Source organism: Cottoperca gobio, chromosome 3 (assembly GCF_900634415.1).
Source record: "Cottoperca gobio chromosome 3, fCotGob3.1, whole genome shotgun sequence".
Classification (NCBI taxonomy): domain Eukaryota; kingdom Metazoa; phylum Chordata; class Actinopteri; order Perciformes; family Bovichtidae; genus Cottoperca; species Cottoperca gobio.
The window spans coordinates 3,677,834-3,692,911 of NC_041357.1; the positions used below are offsets into that span (position 1 = coordinate 3,677,834).

The following is a 15,078-nucleotide window of genomic DNA, read 5'->3' on the forward strand; positions in this document are numbered from 1 at the left end:
GACTGTGGTCGCAGTGCACACATTTAGGTAGTTCTATATGATCCGTGTTACACAATGTTCCGCTTCTGCAGACTTGAGAATTGCACATTTGAAAGTGGAAAGTTTGTAAATTAATACTGAATTTCACTGTATCCCACGACTGCCAGTGAGTGATATCTAATGTATTTAACAGACTGCATTCAAATCAACATTGGTTTGCTTATAAATGTTGACCAATGCACCAAATGTGTTATCGTGGAGAGCTCAAGTTTAAGGGTTGAAGTTTGAAGAGCAAATTGCCTGCTTGTAATGAGACAACGGTCATAATGTACACAGTTGCAGTTGTATTGAATAACTTCACCTCTGTGTCTCCAAGCACTTGTTTACACACAAAGTGTGTAATTGTAGCTGCCTCTTTCATTTAAACTTCTTTTTTGAGCTCATTCTGTATTGCTTCTCATGTTTTGGTTTTAACTGAGTGGTGTTAATATTTTTCATCTGTCATGACTCTGGATTTGTGTTCCTGTTTTATTTTGTAGAGTTCACCTCCCTTGTGTCATGTCTTGTGTTTACTTCCTGTCTTTGTGTGGTTTCCCACCATCATCAGCGTCTGCCCCGCCCCTGATTGTTTCCACCTGTTCCCACTCACCTCTTGTATAAATTGTCCTGTCTCCCCTTGTCTTGTGACAGTTCGTCTGGTCATATCCTTGTCATATCATGTGCACGTTCCAGTGTTCCAAGTACCAGTGTGTTTTTTCAGAAAAGTTTGTTTATCCTCCGAGTGAGCGCTTTGAGTTGTTGTTTTGATTTATTGAAGTAAAGTATTGTTTATTCTACACTTTACATTTGTGTCTGGAGTCGTGCGATTGAGTCTTCCTTCCCTGTGTCCGAGTCGTAACATCATCGTTTAATTTGTATATTTTATTATGCTTTGGTTTAACATATGGAACAAATGTGTTTTTGTTCGAGTTGTTTTTGCTGAACATGCATTTTAAGACCATGTGAGCGACATTGAAAATAGAGTTCTGCATTAATGCTTGAGTTTATTAATCCTGAGAAAGAAGAATATTTAGATTTAATTGACTGCATTTAATTAATTTAAATAAATGCATTGAATTATGCAACTGATTATTTCTCTATTAAGTATCATTGATATGTCAAATTTAATTATATTTTTGTTTAGGTGTTAATTAATTTATTTTCGGTTTTCTATTTAAATCTACCCATATTAAATGGATAACTATAAAGACTCTCAATTAATTTATATTAACTCAATACCTGACAGTCTTATGTAATTAATAACTTTGTAATCTGTTGAGTTATTGAGTAGATATGGTGCATCTTTTCTTACCGTGGAAGTGCACCTCTGCCTCACTGGCAGCATCGACAAAAAACCAAAGAGTTGAGCAACAGATTGTAACAGTGAAGGGTTTGTACCTTTATGTTGGAGAACCACAGGTCGTTCTCATGTAGTGTGGCCATGTAGATGCAGCACAGCAGGCCGAGACCAACAGACATAGACCAACCAACCGATGTCCAGATTATCGCCCCCCATGACCAATCACCTGCAGGAGCATCGACATGTCAGTGAGTTGTTGATGTCAATTAAAGGTTTAATAACATGATCAGTGTTTTCTGGCGAGGATGGAGTGCATCAACGACGTCAGCTCATTACAGCAGGAATCTTGTAAGTACATTATCTCAAATCTCAATCTCAAATAGGTACAATCCTTTAAGTGCAGAACAATAGCTTCAAGCTGTCGAAACAGGTGAGTTTTCAGTCTGCAACGGAAGGTGTGAAGACTTGTTCCTAACAATGCTGGCACTAAAGGACAGTTGGTCATCTAGTGTCACACCCTGATCCCTTGCCGTCCGAGTCGGGGAAACTAACGAGGCGCCGGTGTTGATAGTAAGGTCTTGAATGGGAGAGCCCTTCCCCCGGAAGGAAAAGCAGTTCGGTCTTGTCGAGGTAGAATGGTGTTCGGACATCAACTGAGAGATGTCAGCCAGACGAGCAGAGATGTATGCCTCCACCTGGCTTTCGGACACGGAGAGATATTAGCTTTCTGATGCTAGCTAAAACTGTGGTAGCAACCGCCGCGTTCTGCCTCTTCTCCTTAATACATCCATGGTCTGCCCGCATTAAGCTATCTCTCTCTCGCTGCAGCTATAAGTAATTCATTAATGAAGTTCCCTTCCATGCCTAAATTGAACATACTCATGCTGATAAGTGCTGTATTGCTGTACAATCACCACAGCCCCTGGTAGACCACCACACCAACAACAGACTATTCCACCACTGTGGTGCAATTATCACTGCCATGTGCATTATTCACTTTTACAACTTTTTATCAACAACTCTGTACTTATACTACTGTTACTTTATTTTATTCTATTTAATTGTGTACTCGTCACTTTACTCTCTTGTTCTTTTGCTGTAACAACGTAAATTTCCCCGTTGTGGGACTAATAAAGGATTTCTGATTCTGATTCTGATTTTCAGTCTTAGCTGGCTTGATGCACAGTTAACATTAGCTCTGTAGCGCTCCGCTATGTTTTTCCAATAGTGAGTGAGGACTGGGTGCCGTGGTGTAAATGTTATTTATTGTCAGTGGTATTCCTGTTGACTATTGCAGTAGTATGCTGCTGCGGTCGTAAACCACCTAAAACGGCTCGTGTTGCCCTAATTAGTGTCACTCCACGCAGGCATTGACCAATTCTCATAGGTACTATATATAAATGCTAACTGTAACTTTCTCCACTGACTGTTTGTTCCCCTGCAGCATAATATAATATCTACATCGACGAGAGGCCGATGTAGATATTAAAGTAAAAGAAAAATTATGAACGCTGATATATGAATATTAACTAACGCTACTCCTGCAATTCTATTGGTTGGGGAATTTTGACAGGGTTATTGCACAAAACATCAGCGAGCAGAGGAGAAATCTGAGAGCAGATGTTTCACAGAAGCAATCTGAGTGTGAGGAAAATGGCTGGAGTACAGGTAATCTGTGCAAGCAACAATATATCTGAGTGCAAGCATCAATATATCTGAGTGCAAGCATGCAGTTTGAGCAGAAGCAGAGCGAATCTAAGCACAAGTAGGGGCTGTGAGTGTGAGACCATGGTTTTGGGGGAAAGCATTACAAAATCTGAACGTGAAATTAAGGAGGCATGCTCTCATATAGAAAAACACGCTGTTGATTAAAGATAGCAAAAAAGCATAGGGGGGGTGTCAGAGGCGTAATTTCCAAGCTTTGTAAGCGGGGAGGCCCTCACAGTCTCAGAATTAAAAACCTTTGAACTAATTGTTTAGTTGACGTCGACCACGTCAGAAATCAAAAGTGTTGTTCTGAACGCTCACACTGGAGGGCGGAGTGAAAAGCAGGCCATCATATTGAGGGAGGGGGGACATAACATTGTTCAAATATGAGGATAACAGCGCACATGTTCAGGCATTCTCTCCTGGAGGGCATTTGTAGTGTTGCACTTGGTTGTTCAAATAAAAGGTGGCAGAATCTTCATTCAATCATTTTAATCTTGTGAAATGCAGGGAAAAAACCTCCAGTTAATTATGCCTGATGTCTTCTGAGGATGTAACCCAACAAGCAAAATGTGACTTCATATGCACAAAAGGTGTAGGAGTGCAGGCTTGAACCGGCAGAGTGAGTTATGAGAAGGTGTCGTTTCATTTAAACCCCACTGAGAACTTCCCCTCCCATTGGCTCACTCACCGTGCAAGATCTTCTCTGGATGATGATCGGTGCAACAGTTGGACTGCTGGGACTGAAACTCTGCACCAATAGGGGGCTCCTTCCCCTTGCTGACCTTCCTCTGACGCAGGGCTGTCATGTTGAAGAACTGCTACCAGACAAAGAGGGGGGAGTGTCTCTGATTACACACACAGATATGATTAACGCATGGACAGGCACACACAGGCACTATACTGAACACACAAACAGCGTGTGTGCACGACTGCAATCTGAGCCAAAGCAAACAACGAGCTGCACTACTGTTTGTTTTCCTTCACTGTCTGTAGCCTTTCATTCAGTCTGATACATGGGGTGGACAGGCCTGCTTACAGCGGCATTTCCTGCTCACGTTGTGGCCAGAATAACGTGAAACATCAGGTCCCATCTATCGCCACTGACAGCACCCAGATCACCGGCAAACTACCGTCATTAAGCCAGATAGTAGGCTGCGCCAAAGCAGATGTATAAGTCCCTAATAAAATATCATCATGGATATTAGCAGTGATGCAAATAGTGAGGCACAGAATAAAGTACGATAAAGGTTTCAACTCCTCTTGTGTAGAATACTTCTACAGCCTTGTTATAGTGAATGTTCATTTTGCATAAAGGCGGGCGCTCCCGTTATGGACGCCAGCTTTTCTTTCTGTCTTGACAGCAACAAAGACGAATACGATTTGCGCCAACGGTACATTTGTAAGCCTCACCCTCCTCTACAGCAGCGGCTGGTAGGATGGTCCGACAGGTCTCCTCTACCTCTCTCTCTCTCCCCCCCTAGTTCTCTCTGTCTCTCTATCTACCTAGCTCTCTCATTTTCCTCTCCTCTTTTTTCCCCCTCCTGTTAGAATTCATCGGTCAGCTTCATACCGCACCGGGGTTTAAGCACGGGACAATACCGGAACGTAAGAGAGGCTGCCTTCAAAATAAAACCAAACGACTATCACTTTTTAAAATTTATTAAATACGAGTTTTAAGCAGACATGCGCACGAGGAGACAGACTGAACCTCTCTGTATGTGTTAACCATGGCGTTAACGTGTATGACCAGGGATTATAAAGCAGAATGGCTGGAATATGAGACTTATTTAGTAGCTATGAACATTTAAACACAGTTAGTTTTGCTTGTAATAGAAATTGATTACATTGCTTTACATACAATAAATACAAAATGATAACAAACAACAGTTAACTCAGATATAATCATAGTTTATTTTAAAATAAATTCGGTTAATCATTTTTTCCAAAGGGTTAGCACAATAAATATAATTAGCCTATTTCCTCAACAAATTAATGTTTTTGTTTCATTATGCCAATAAGAACTAACAACTGTAAAGTAAAGACCCAACATATGGATTTATGTACTATTTTTGATCGTCTTAATAGCCCTTGTGTCAAGGAACTCATTGAATATTTTGAAATGTGTCTGTGTTCTGTGTGAGAGTGAGTGCTCCGTCTTGTGAGGATCTTTGTTATGAATGCAGGTGCCTCTCTCTGACTGGCTGGAGTCGGGGGTTCGGCCTGGGGTGTGTCTGCTGCTGCCTGGTCCATCCATCACTTCCTGCCTGTTAAAATGCTGGGGTTTCCAACAGTCCGGCGACAGCAGTTTGACAGCAGCATCGGTCTGTCCTCGGCTTCAAAACCTCTTTGAAATTCACAAATGATCATTTGTGAAACTTTAGTTAGGCCTCGTGCCCTAGTTGGCATTGTGAGTATCTGTGTGACTTGATAGATAATAATCTACTCTTGGCTTTAAATAAAACCGAAACTTTATGGCCGAACTACCATTTTCTTTAATACGCTTTTCTCCTGTTTCTGCTATATCCAAGGAGCCCGATTTAGTAAATGTTTTGTTTTGTTTCTTTATATATTCAGGGTTAGCCAGCACTTTCAGAAGATATATTATTGGTTTTGTTGTTTTGCCCTTGGTTCACCCTGAGTTACTGTATATTGTTTCTGTTTATTGTTAGAGTAATAAATCATTTTCTTAAACTGCAATTCAGTATTGAGACTTTAGTTTGGGGAGGGGTGAGGGAAAGGACTTTAAAACTTTATTTTAGGAAAAACATGTCATATAAATCAGGCTATGATATGAAGCTAATGATATATGAACAAAGAGCTCTGAAAAACACCTTCAGAATATAGATGATAAGATTGATTTATTACATTAAGACAATACATTTTTGTATTACAGGTTTTCTGAATGTTATGTTTTAATATGTAAATGAGGCATTATATAATGGTAACATTTGGTGAGTTTAGGAGAAATCTACAGACAGTTAGTTAAATAAACACCTGAATGTGTATTTTGATTAAACGTGTACTAGTCTGAAAAAACAACTGCAAAACAAACTCACAAAATTGACAAGTAGATGAAAAAAAAAGAATTCAAAAGAAACGGAATATTATAAGCTTCATAAAGATATTATTAATTGGAGGGCTGCTGTATTAGATTGCATTAGATTGTATCTACAATCTGTGTTTACATTCTATGGTTCTGTTTACTGAAATGTTGTAATGTGAAATGTCCTCGGCCACCCTGAAAACACTTGGTCCTGCTGCCGATTTTATCCAAGTAATAAGTGTTTATTAAAGTGTAACAGAGATGTAAACACAGATAATCATTTATACATTAAAAAGTAACACAAAAAATAATAAAACACAATAATAACTGTATAAATGTTTTTTTTGAAATAGTATAGTATAGTAAAGTATTTTGTGTATTTTTGCCATTGTAATCTCATGTAGGTAAACTATCATCTGGTCAGCTTCAAGCTTTCCCTGTAGGATTCATAAGAGGAGGAACTTTACTGTGTTTGTTCATTTGTATTAACATACTATTTATATAATATTAATTTAATTAATTGTATAAGAATTGTTCTGCATTCTGTGAAACTATTATGATGTCACTGGACGGAACACTGAAACACCGGAACACAACAGCATTCTGTGACTTCTGGTTCACTTCAGAATAGTTAAACAAACTCAAAAAGATACAGGAGATACACACGTGATAACCACTGAGTGACGCTTCCACTGTGTTTTTCCACTTATTTTAGATAATGACTCCAACACCAGCAAACCCGATATGGGGAAGGATTTCAAAGAGTCGAGGAGCAAAAGGAAGGCCAGCACTGATGAGCAATGCTCTCAAAATACAATCCTGTATCTTTCATATTATCCGTTTAATACATGTCTCTCCCTCTCTCTCCTTCCCTCTCTCCCTCTCTCTCCCTCTCTCTCCCTCTCTGTCTCTGTCTCTCTCTCGCTCTCTCTCTCTCTCTCTCTCTCTCTCTGTCTCTCTCTCTCTCTCTCTCTCTCTCTCTCTCTCTCTCTCTCTCTCTCTCTCTCTCTCTCTCTCTCTCTCTCTCTCTCTCTCTCTCTCTCTCTCGGTTGTGTTTTCTTTCAGGTGGCTATCAAACACATTCCAAAAGAAAAGGTCAGCTACAGTGAAGTGGTAAGTAATTAAAACACCAAATGTTAAAATGATCATCATTTTTTTAATTTATTTTCTGTATTTCCCTTAGGTCCAGAATTGAAAGGTGTATAAGGTCATTGAGGAAGTTGCCCTTATGGTGAAAGCAGCAGGTGGAGCTGAATCACCTGGGAGATCTGCAGCTGTCTCCCTACTATTTTGATCTGGAGGAGGACCAAATCTGGGTTATGGAAAGACCAGCCCCCTCCATGGAGTTCTAGTTCATCCCTATTGACCGCCAGAGGCAGTGCTTCTGTTCGAATATTTATATCAACAAAGTCACGTGTGACCTCAGATGACCCCAGTCATGTATAAGATCTGGTCCCTTAATTTCTTCTCGATAAGACGCAGGCTAGTACTCACTGAGCATTAGCTTGAGCTAAATAAGGAAATATGTACTATTACTCGAAGTTCGTCGCTCGTAGCCTCGCGACCACCTGTTGTGGATTACTCGTCCTCCTGAGGCTGCGACGGGCTGTCCATCTCACTGTCACCGTTTTGGACCTTCGGACCGGCCGACTCCAGTCAAGTTTATCGGCGGTGAGATCGTTAAGCTTTGGAGGAGCTAGTGTCCCCTTGTCTGAGCAGTTGACTCCAGCTCAACCTATCCATGCTAGGCATCACACCGCAGGCCAAGAAGAAGGCTAAGTCTGACAAACTGTCTTCTAGGATGGACCTGCTGTCTACCGAGCTGGCCCAGGTGAGGTCACTCCTCCTGGCTCTCCATTCTGGTGCTGGTACGGAGTGTGCTTCTCAACGCATGGACAACATCCTTCAACTTCTTCCCCTCTTCCTAGGAATCAGGCCTTTGCCCTACATTGTGTTTCTCTGCTTCTTGGGCAAACTGACAGATGCCCTTTGGCTTGTTGTCAATGCGCCCCCTGCAGAGATGGCTAAACGGTCTCCACTTGGACGTCAAGTGCCACAGACACAAGAGGATCAGGGTGTCACATCTGTGCCTCTTTGCTCTATCCCCATGGAAGGAGAGGGCTTATTTGTCAAGAGGCGTGCCATAGATACCAGCCTCTCTGGAGTGCTGTGTGACAGAACAGGACGGCTCGGGGGCAGTGGTCTGGTCAATGTGCTAAAGCTATGGGCTGTGCACCTACCACTCAAGCACTTCCTGCAATACCTGAGAGGGAGGCGTGTGCTTGTTTGGTCAGATAACACCACAACTGTTTTTTATATAAACCATCAGGGGGGCACCAAACCGGCACGGTTGCTAGAAGTGTCCCAGGCTCTTCTGATGTGGGCTGCCCCTTGCTTGACCAGCCTACGGGCAATGTATCTACTAGGGGAGTGGAACGATGTTGCAGACTTCCTATCCTGTCGGTCTTCTCCCTGACGGAGAAGACCAGCCCTCTGGGTCAGGACGCTCTGGTTCACACGTGACCAGACAGTCTTCTCTACGCCTTTCCACCCCTTCCTCTGATCTTACCAACACTTCTCAGAGTGCTTCAACAGAGCCACAGGCTTCTTCTGGTGGCTCTCTTTTGGCCAGCCAGGACTTGGTTCTCCCTGCTGCACAAACTCTGCTGCGGGATGCCCTGGCATCTCTCCGGCAGGAAGGACCTGTTGTCACAGTTGGAGGGTCGGATTTGGCATCCAGATCCCTTCCGCCTTCAGCTGTGGGTTTGGCCGCTGGGCCCGAACTGCTGCTGAGTAAGTGCATAGAGCTTGTCAAGATGGCTATTCTGAATGCTAGAGCACCGTCTACTCGTCGGCAGTACTAAAATAGGTGGAAGCTGTTTTGTGGCTGGTGTACACATCGAAACCGGGACCCAGTACATTGCTCTGTCTGTCTGCCCTTGAGTTTCTGCAGTCCCTGCTAGACGGTGGCTGGTCTCCTGCTACCATCAGGGTGTATGTTGCTACTATTTTATCGCAACAACACAGTGGGGAGCCATAGGCTGGTATCCCTCCTCTTAACGGGAGCTCTGAGGTTGCGCCCCCCGAGCGCCCCAAGGGCTCATACATGGGACCTGCCCCTGATTTTGGATGCCCTATGCTTTCCTCCCTTTGAACTTGGAACTTTTTTCCTTGAAGCAGGCAGAGACGGGGAGGAAAGGTCAAGACTCTTGTGCCCTGTGTGAGTCCTCAGAGCTTATATCGGGGCTACCACATGCATACGACAGTCAGAACAACTCTTTATCTGTTACCGTGGCCCTAGGAAAGGCAGGTACTCAGGATTTCTGTTGTTATAAGGCATCCAGTGTTAAGCACTGTTGAGGCTCATCCAGGATTCCTAGAACCATAGTTACATCCATAACTTTCTTTCTATTTCATCCTTACTGACCGCCAGAGTTCTTAGTTCCGAATCTCGTGATTTCGCGAGAAGATCCTGTAGGACTGATCTCGTCGATGACACCGGATCTTATACATGACCGGGGTCATCCGAGGTCACACGTGACTTTGTTGATATAAATATTCGACCTGTACATGCACGAGACAGAAGATATTCAGTGATGAGCACTGCCTCTGCCGATCATCCAGGATTCATAGAACCGTAGTTACATCCGTAACTTTCGTTCTATTTCATCCTTACTGACCACCAGAGGCAATGCTTAACACTGGATGCCTTATAACAGGAATCCTGAGTACCTACCGCATAAAGGTGGAGCAGAGGGACTCTGCAGAAGAACCTTACTGTATCCGTAAGGACCAAGGGAGGCTTCCTGCAGGAAGATGACACTAAGGTACTGAAGCTAGGTGAAGGATGAAGAGTTAGGCTGAAATCCTTAAATTATTGCCTTTATTATATTAGAGGATAAAAAAGTAGAGTTGCAAAAAAGTTTTAATGTTTGGCTGAGGTAGAAAAGTTGGTGTATCGATTATAGTTAAAAAAAATGTATTTTAACTCCTCATCGATCCACCTATTTATCAAGGAGGAAAATGGATGAAGTTCGTTGCTTCACACTCTTGTCTGACAGAACAACTCCAACCCATAGGGACAGGGACATCAAGTTAGGAAACATCCTGATTGAAACTGGATCTGATGTGCCGCACGCCCGTGTGATTGATGTTGGCTGTGATGCCCTCGTGAGAAAGGGATATTACTATTACTACAGTGGTATGATATCTGGCTCCTGCTCTTCACATATTTGACAATCTTTGAAAATGATAATTTTGATGTTTAAATAAGGCGTCTCCTCCTCTTCATTATTTCTCATGATCTCTGACCATCTCCCTCTCCTTCTTTGGGTCTAACCTTGTGTATTTTAGGTACCGTCTTAAAAGACCCTCCAGAATGGTTCATGTTCAGAGAATACAAGGCCAGCCCCACATCAGTGTGGCAGCTGGGGGCACTGTTGTGCGACCTGCTGGATCATAAGTGTTCCTTTACAACACCGATGTACCTTGATGAGGGCTTTAAAATCAACTCTAATCCGTCCATAGGTAGGACACACACACACACTGTTTGAAAGTGTCAGTTAATTGATCGCTGAGCTGCAGCTTAACTTGAGTCTGATCTCCTGCTCTCATTCTTGCTTTTCAGACTGCCAAGACTTCCTGCAGATGTGTCTGAGCAAAGACCCTGAGAGGCGTGCCACTTTAGAGCAGCTACAGCTCCATCCCTGGCTTAGATAATCCTTGCAACACCACCTGTTCATTCATGTAAAAGCGGTAATACCACAGTGTAGAAATACTTTGTTAAGTTTACCTGAAGGCCAATGTAGTTCTCTGACATGCTTGTAAAACTGCATCAACGGCAGCCGCCCAAATTGTGTTGCTCCTAGTAGTGGTGTTATGACCTCGGAGTGAGGCGTAGATCCTGAAAAATACCACGGCATTACCCAGTTTTGCACTCGCCAGCTTTTCACCGCAGCCTTTAAAGGGGTATTCAGTTGGTTCCAATCTGCAACCACAACATTAGATGAAAGCAAATGCAAAAAGTAAAAGCACTCATTCTGCACGTGTTCATCACTTCAATGTTGCAGCTGGTAAAGGAGGAACTTGAAAGAAATAAGTTTTACTATATATTAGAGCTGTTAAATAGTTAATTTCGATGAATTAATCACAGAAAAATAACGCAACAAATGTTCGAACCATCGGAGAACTTTAAGTCTGAAATATCACCTCAACGCAAAGCTAGCTGGCATCGCCGCTGATGCTAAAGTGAGTGACCCGTCTCGTCATACACTCTCGATCAGGCGTTCAGACGCAGAAATGATAAATCTACCTGTGACAGATTGACAATTAACAATGTACTGCAGGAGGTAGAGGACAGGGGGTTAACGGAGGCTTTACAGATAGCGTCAAATGACACAAATTTTAAGCCGCCACAACATAGGCTATTATTTATTGTGCAATGACAGATGTTATGCCAGATTTGAAATTGCACTTTATGTAAAACCGTTGGTCTGTGTTGTTTAAGATAATTGTGGCAAACAAGATATTGGAGAAATAGTTTTGAAATAAAAGACATTTTAAGACCTTTAAGTTTATAATGCCTAATCATTGATTCACTCATCTTAATTTAGATTAATTAATCACAAAGCATGTAATTAATTAGATACATTTTTTAATCAGGAAATGGAAATACTTCAGTAAAGTACAAGCACTTCAAAATTGTACTTAAGTAAAGTATTTACGTAAATGTTTATATTTACTGTCCCCCACTGGTTGATGCATTCTGCTATGGAAATGGAATGATCATTTCAATGGCTCAGTTCACCCAAATTATACTATATACAGTATATGTTTATATTCTTACTTAGATACTAGTGGTATTTATCTTGCAGTCAGTTTTGCTTTTATGTTTCCAGGTTGAGATATCCTTCAATGACATTTCTTGCTTCACCCCAGAACAGGGGTCGGGAACCTATGGCTCGCGAGCCATATGGCTCTTTCGATAATGCAATATGGCTCGTTTAACATTTTTTAACATGATTAACAAGTAATAAATAATTATATTGTGTCATTTTAAAGTAAAAACATTTAGCAGCGGATTAGTTTTTAGTTCTCCCCTCTCCTTTCCTCCGCTCTGTCTCTGGCTGTAGGTTAAGGTGTGTTCACACGTGTGTGTGTGTGTGTGTGTGTGTGTGTGTAGGGGGCGGAGCCCCGCCCTAAGCGAAACCGAGCAGAGGAGAAACTGCACAAAGCAAGCAGTAGACCGGGGGTGTCAAACTCAATCACAGGGAGGGCCAAACACGGTCCACATTTATTGAACAAGATATACATATTGGATAAAGTGCAAAAAGATATGGAACATATTTAAGTCAACTGCAAACGGATTGCTGAGCAGTTCAATTTAAATTTCTGAGCAGCAAAGTCGGCAAATGCGCTCATTTCATCAGCAGAATGCTGTCGGGAACACAGCGGTGGAGATGTTTGTCAGTGTTTGGAAACACGCAGTGACCAAAGTTTCCTTCTGCATCAGAGTCTCTCACAGGCAGCTCGGCGTAGAAAGCTCTCACTGCATCACACATGTCTGTGATCACACGGCCCTGAAGCTGCAGGTTTAACAGTGAGATGCTTCATTATGTCGCACACAAAGGCCAGCTCACATCGCCACTTTCGTCCCAGAGATCTGTGGTGTCTTTCCCTTTGCTTTCCAAAAACTTTCATTTCATTCACACATTTAGATTCTTCCTCAAATGTCTTTCCCCGTGGTTGTGCCATATATTGATGTAATTACCAAAACCAGTGGGCCAGTTATGACAGACATATGATATTTTCTCGCGGGCCGGATATAATTGCCTTGAGTTTGACACCCGTGCAGTAAACACTGAAACGTGCACATAAATGAGATAAATAACGTAAGCGTTTAGTTTATTTAATAAAAGGGCACATGTTCAATGAAACACTGATACTGATATTAGTACTCGGAGACGTGTTATTCTTAAAAAATGCAAGCATAAAGTTACATTCAAATTTATATATTTTTCTATATGGCTCTCAAGGAAATACATAAAAAATTATTTAGCTTTTATGGCTCTCCCAGCCAAAAAGGTTCCCGACCCCTGCCCCAGAACAATGGAGACAAATGTAATTACCATTTACATTGTGTGTCCTAGTAAAAGTGGTTTCTCAGAGTAATTCACAGACCTTGCTGTGGACAGTATTAATTAGAACTACTGTAGCCTACTTTCTGCCAAAGAAATAGTTCCCATGGAAACTGCCAACATTGTTGACTGTGAATTACCCTTTTCATTTGTCTATCCTCTCTTACATCTACACGTCCGTATAAACACAGCCCTCACCTCTACACACAAAGATCCCCTGTGTCTTGACAAGCACCCTTGAGACAGCCAACTGGTCAAGGGGGAGAATATTTAGGGCACCAAGTGGAAAGGAGAGTGTGACATGAAAGAACTTGAGATTATCAAGGAGATTTAAGAAAATAAATTGGCTTGACTCTTGTTGGAAAGAAGGATTTTTGGAGAAGAAAACTGACTCTGGCCCCTTTAGTTCTTGGACCATTTCCTTGTGGCCACACTTACACCCAGTCCAAAATGTGTTCTTTCTTCTCTCCTCCCTCCTTTCATTTCTCTAAGTCTTGTCATCCCAAGCAAGCGAGTGAGACTGCACGACAATGGTCCATTAAAGATAACCCTCATCTCTCCCTGTGTGCCCAATCAGCCACCCTTTAGCCAGCATGGGATCATAAACCCTCGTACTTTTTCACTCACTGTAACACAAAACAAGGTTCATAGAGCAAGGAAATCTTGGAATTAACCATTAAACAAGTCGAAGAGTAGACCCTTGTCCCTTGAACTGATTCTAGAGTATTTCTAACTACTTTTCACCCTCAGGTCTTTCTTTGCCTCATTTCATGTTTTTCTTTTTTTTTGCCTTGATCTCCACTTTCATGGTAGGCCCTTAAAATGTTTAGGTGCAAAACTTGATCCTGTAAAGAAATGACAGGGATGACTTTTTCCCTTCTTGGGGTTTCATGTAAATAGGATTACAGACAGACATTTTGTCTTTCAAAATGAAATAATGCATATATGGTGCATGTGTGTGGAGTAATGGTAGGTACTAGCTTGGCTTGTCACTGATCTGTCGGACCTTGAGTTATTGTATTTCATAGTAAATGATAAAAGCGGCATGATAAAGATGTGTCTTTGCTTTGAACAGTTAGGGATGTATGTGTTACACCCAGGACTCACGTTGAACTCAGGGTGAACATATTTTGATGATGTAGGTTTATTTCTGTTATAATAAATAAAACGAAAGACTGGTTGGCCAACTCATTAATTGGAAAAAGTTGACCCTACAGGCCCAATTTAAAAATAATATCCATATACACAGTATCTACAATTAGTAGTCTAAAATCTAATATTAAAATGATGTATTTAACAATACAAAATATAATATAACAATCTCCATGTCAATATACATGTAATAGAATTGAGAGATTTTGTTAAGGCTGCTCATTCTCTGTATCATATTCTATTTACAATGTAACTTGATAGTTTCATTCTTTTCTAACTCCGTTACCCCACTGCCCGGATGTTGACAGTTGCTATGGCAATGAATGCCGACTGCTGTTAGCCTTTGTCAACTTGTTGTTACACACAACGATGAATGAAATCAATTTCATGACCCTAGGTTCAAGGCCACCTATATAACCGAGGAGAAGTCCGAGGAGGTGAAGAGAAGAGCGTCAACTGAAGGTAGCCACAGCCCAAAGAAGTTTTTTCAACACTTTGGACAACACATCATTCCTACTGTATATGCATTAATGGAACCAAACACCACTTGTGTTTATGCTGATACCATATAGTTGTACTCTTCTGAAATTGACATTTCTATCTCGACTACGCTTACTTTAACTGAGCACTTTGGGTCCTTAACAAAGTAAACTGGGGTAAATCCGTAGCCATGCCAGTAAATGCTGCAGCCTTGGCCATTTCTCCTATTTGTATTCCAG

At 41.7% G+C, this 15,078-nt stretch overlaps 2 protein-coding genes across 3 annotated transcripts in view; one reads left to right on the forward strand and one right to left on the reverse strand.

Annotated features, from left to right (window-relative positions):
- dpy19l3 (dpy-19 like C-mannosyltransferase 3) overlaps window positions 1-4,585 on the reverse strand; it is a 62,474-nt gene extending 57,889 nt beyond the window's left edge. The window contains exons 1-3 of one of the 2 annotated variants that reach the window (XM_029455032.1): window positions 4,439-4,585; window positions 3,717-3,843; window positions 1,417-1,544 (exon numbers count right to left, since the gene is read on the reverse strand). In XM_029455032.1, coding sequence (XP_029310892.1) covers window positions 1,417-1,544; window positions 3,717-3,834 — 246 coding nt within the window. In that variant the 5' untranslated portion in view covers window positions 3,835-3,843; window positions 4,439-4,585. Of the gene's footprint in view, window positions 1-1,416; window positions 1,545-3,716; window positions 3,847-4,438 lie in introns of both variants that reach the window. The other variant, XM_029455041.1, reaches the window with a different exon arrangement.
- Window positions 4,586-9,809: 5,224 nt separating this feature from the next.
- On the forward strand, window positions 9,810-10,869 carry LOC115006448 (serine/threonine-protein kinase pim-2-like). The gene is made up of 4 exons (XM_029428708.1): window positions 9,810-9,898; window positions 10,151-10,272; window positions 10,425-10,598; window positions 10,699-10,869. Exons 1-4 carry the CDS (start codon window positions 9,888-9,890, stop codon window positions 10,788-10,790), a joined length of 399 nt encoding a protein of 132 aa, XP_029284568.1. The 5' UTR covers window positions 9,810-9,887; the 3' UTR covers window positions 10,791-10,869.
- Window positions 10,870-15,078: the final 4,209 nt, after the last annotated feature.

Excerpts from the sequence above, each read along its gene's own strand:
- LOC115006448 (XM_029428708.1), top strand. Across the intron at positions 10,273-10,424 it reads ATATTACTATTACTACAGTG|GTACCGTCTTAAAAGACCCT; the intron begins GTATGATATCTG and ends TGTGTATTTTAG. Across the intron at positions 10,599-10,698 it reads CAACTCTAATCCGTCCATAG|ACTGCCAAGACTTCCTGCAG; the intron begins GTAGGACACACA and ends CTTGCTTTTCAG.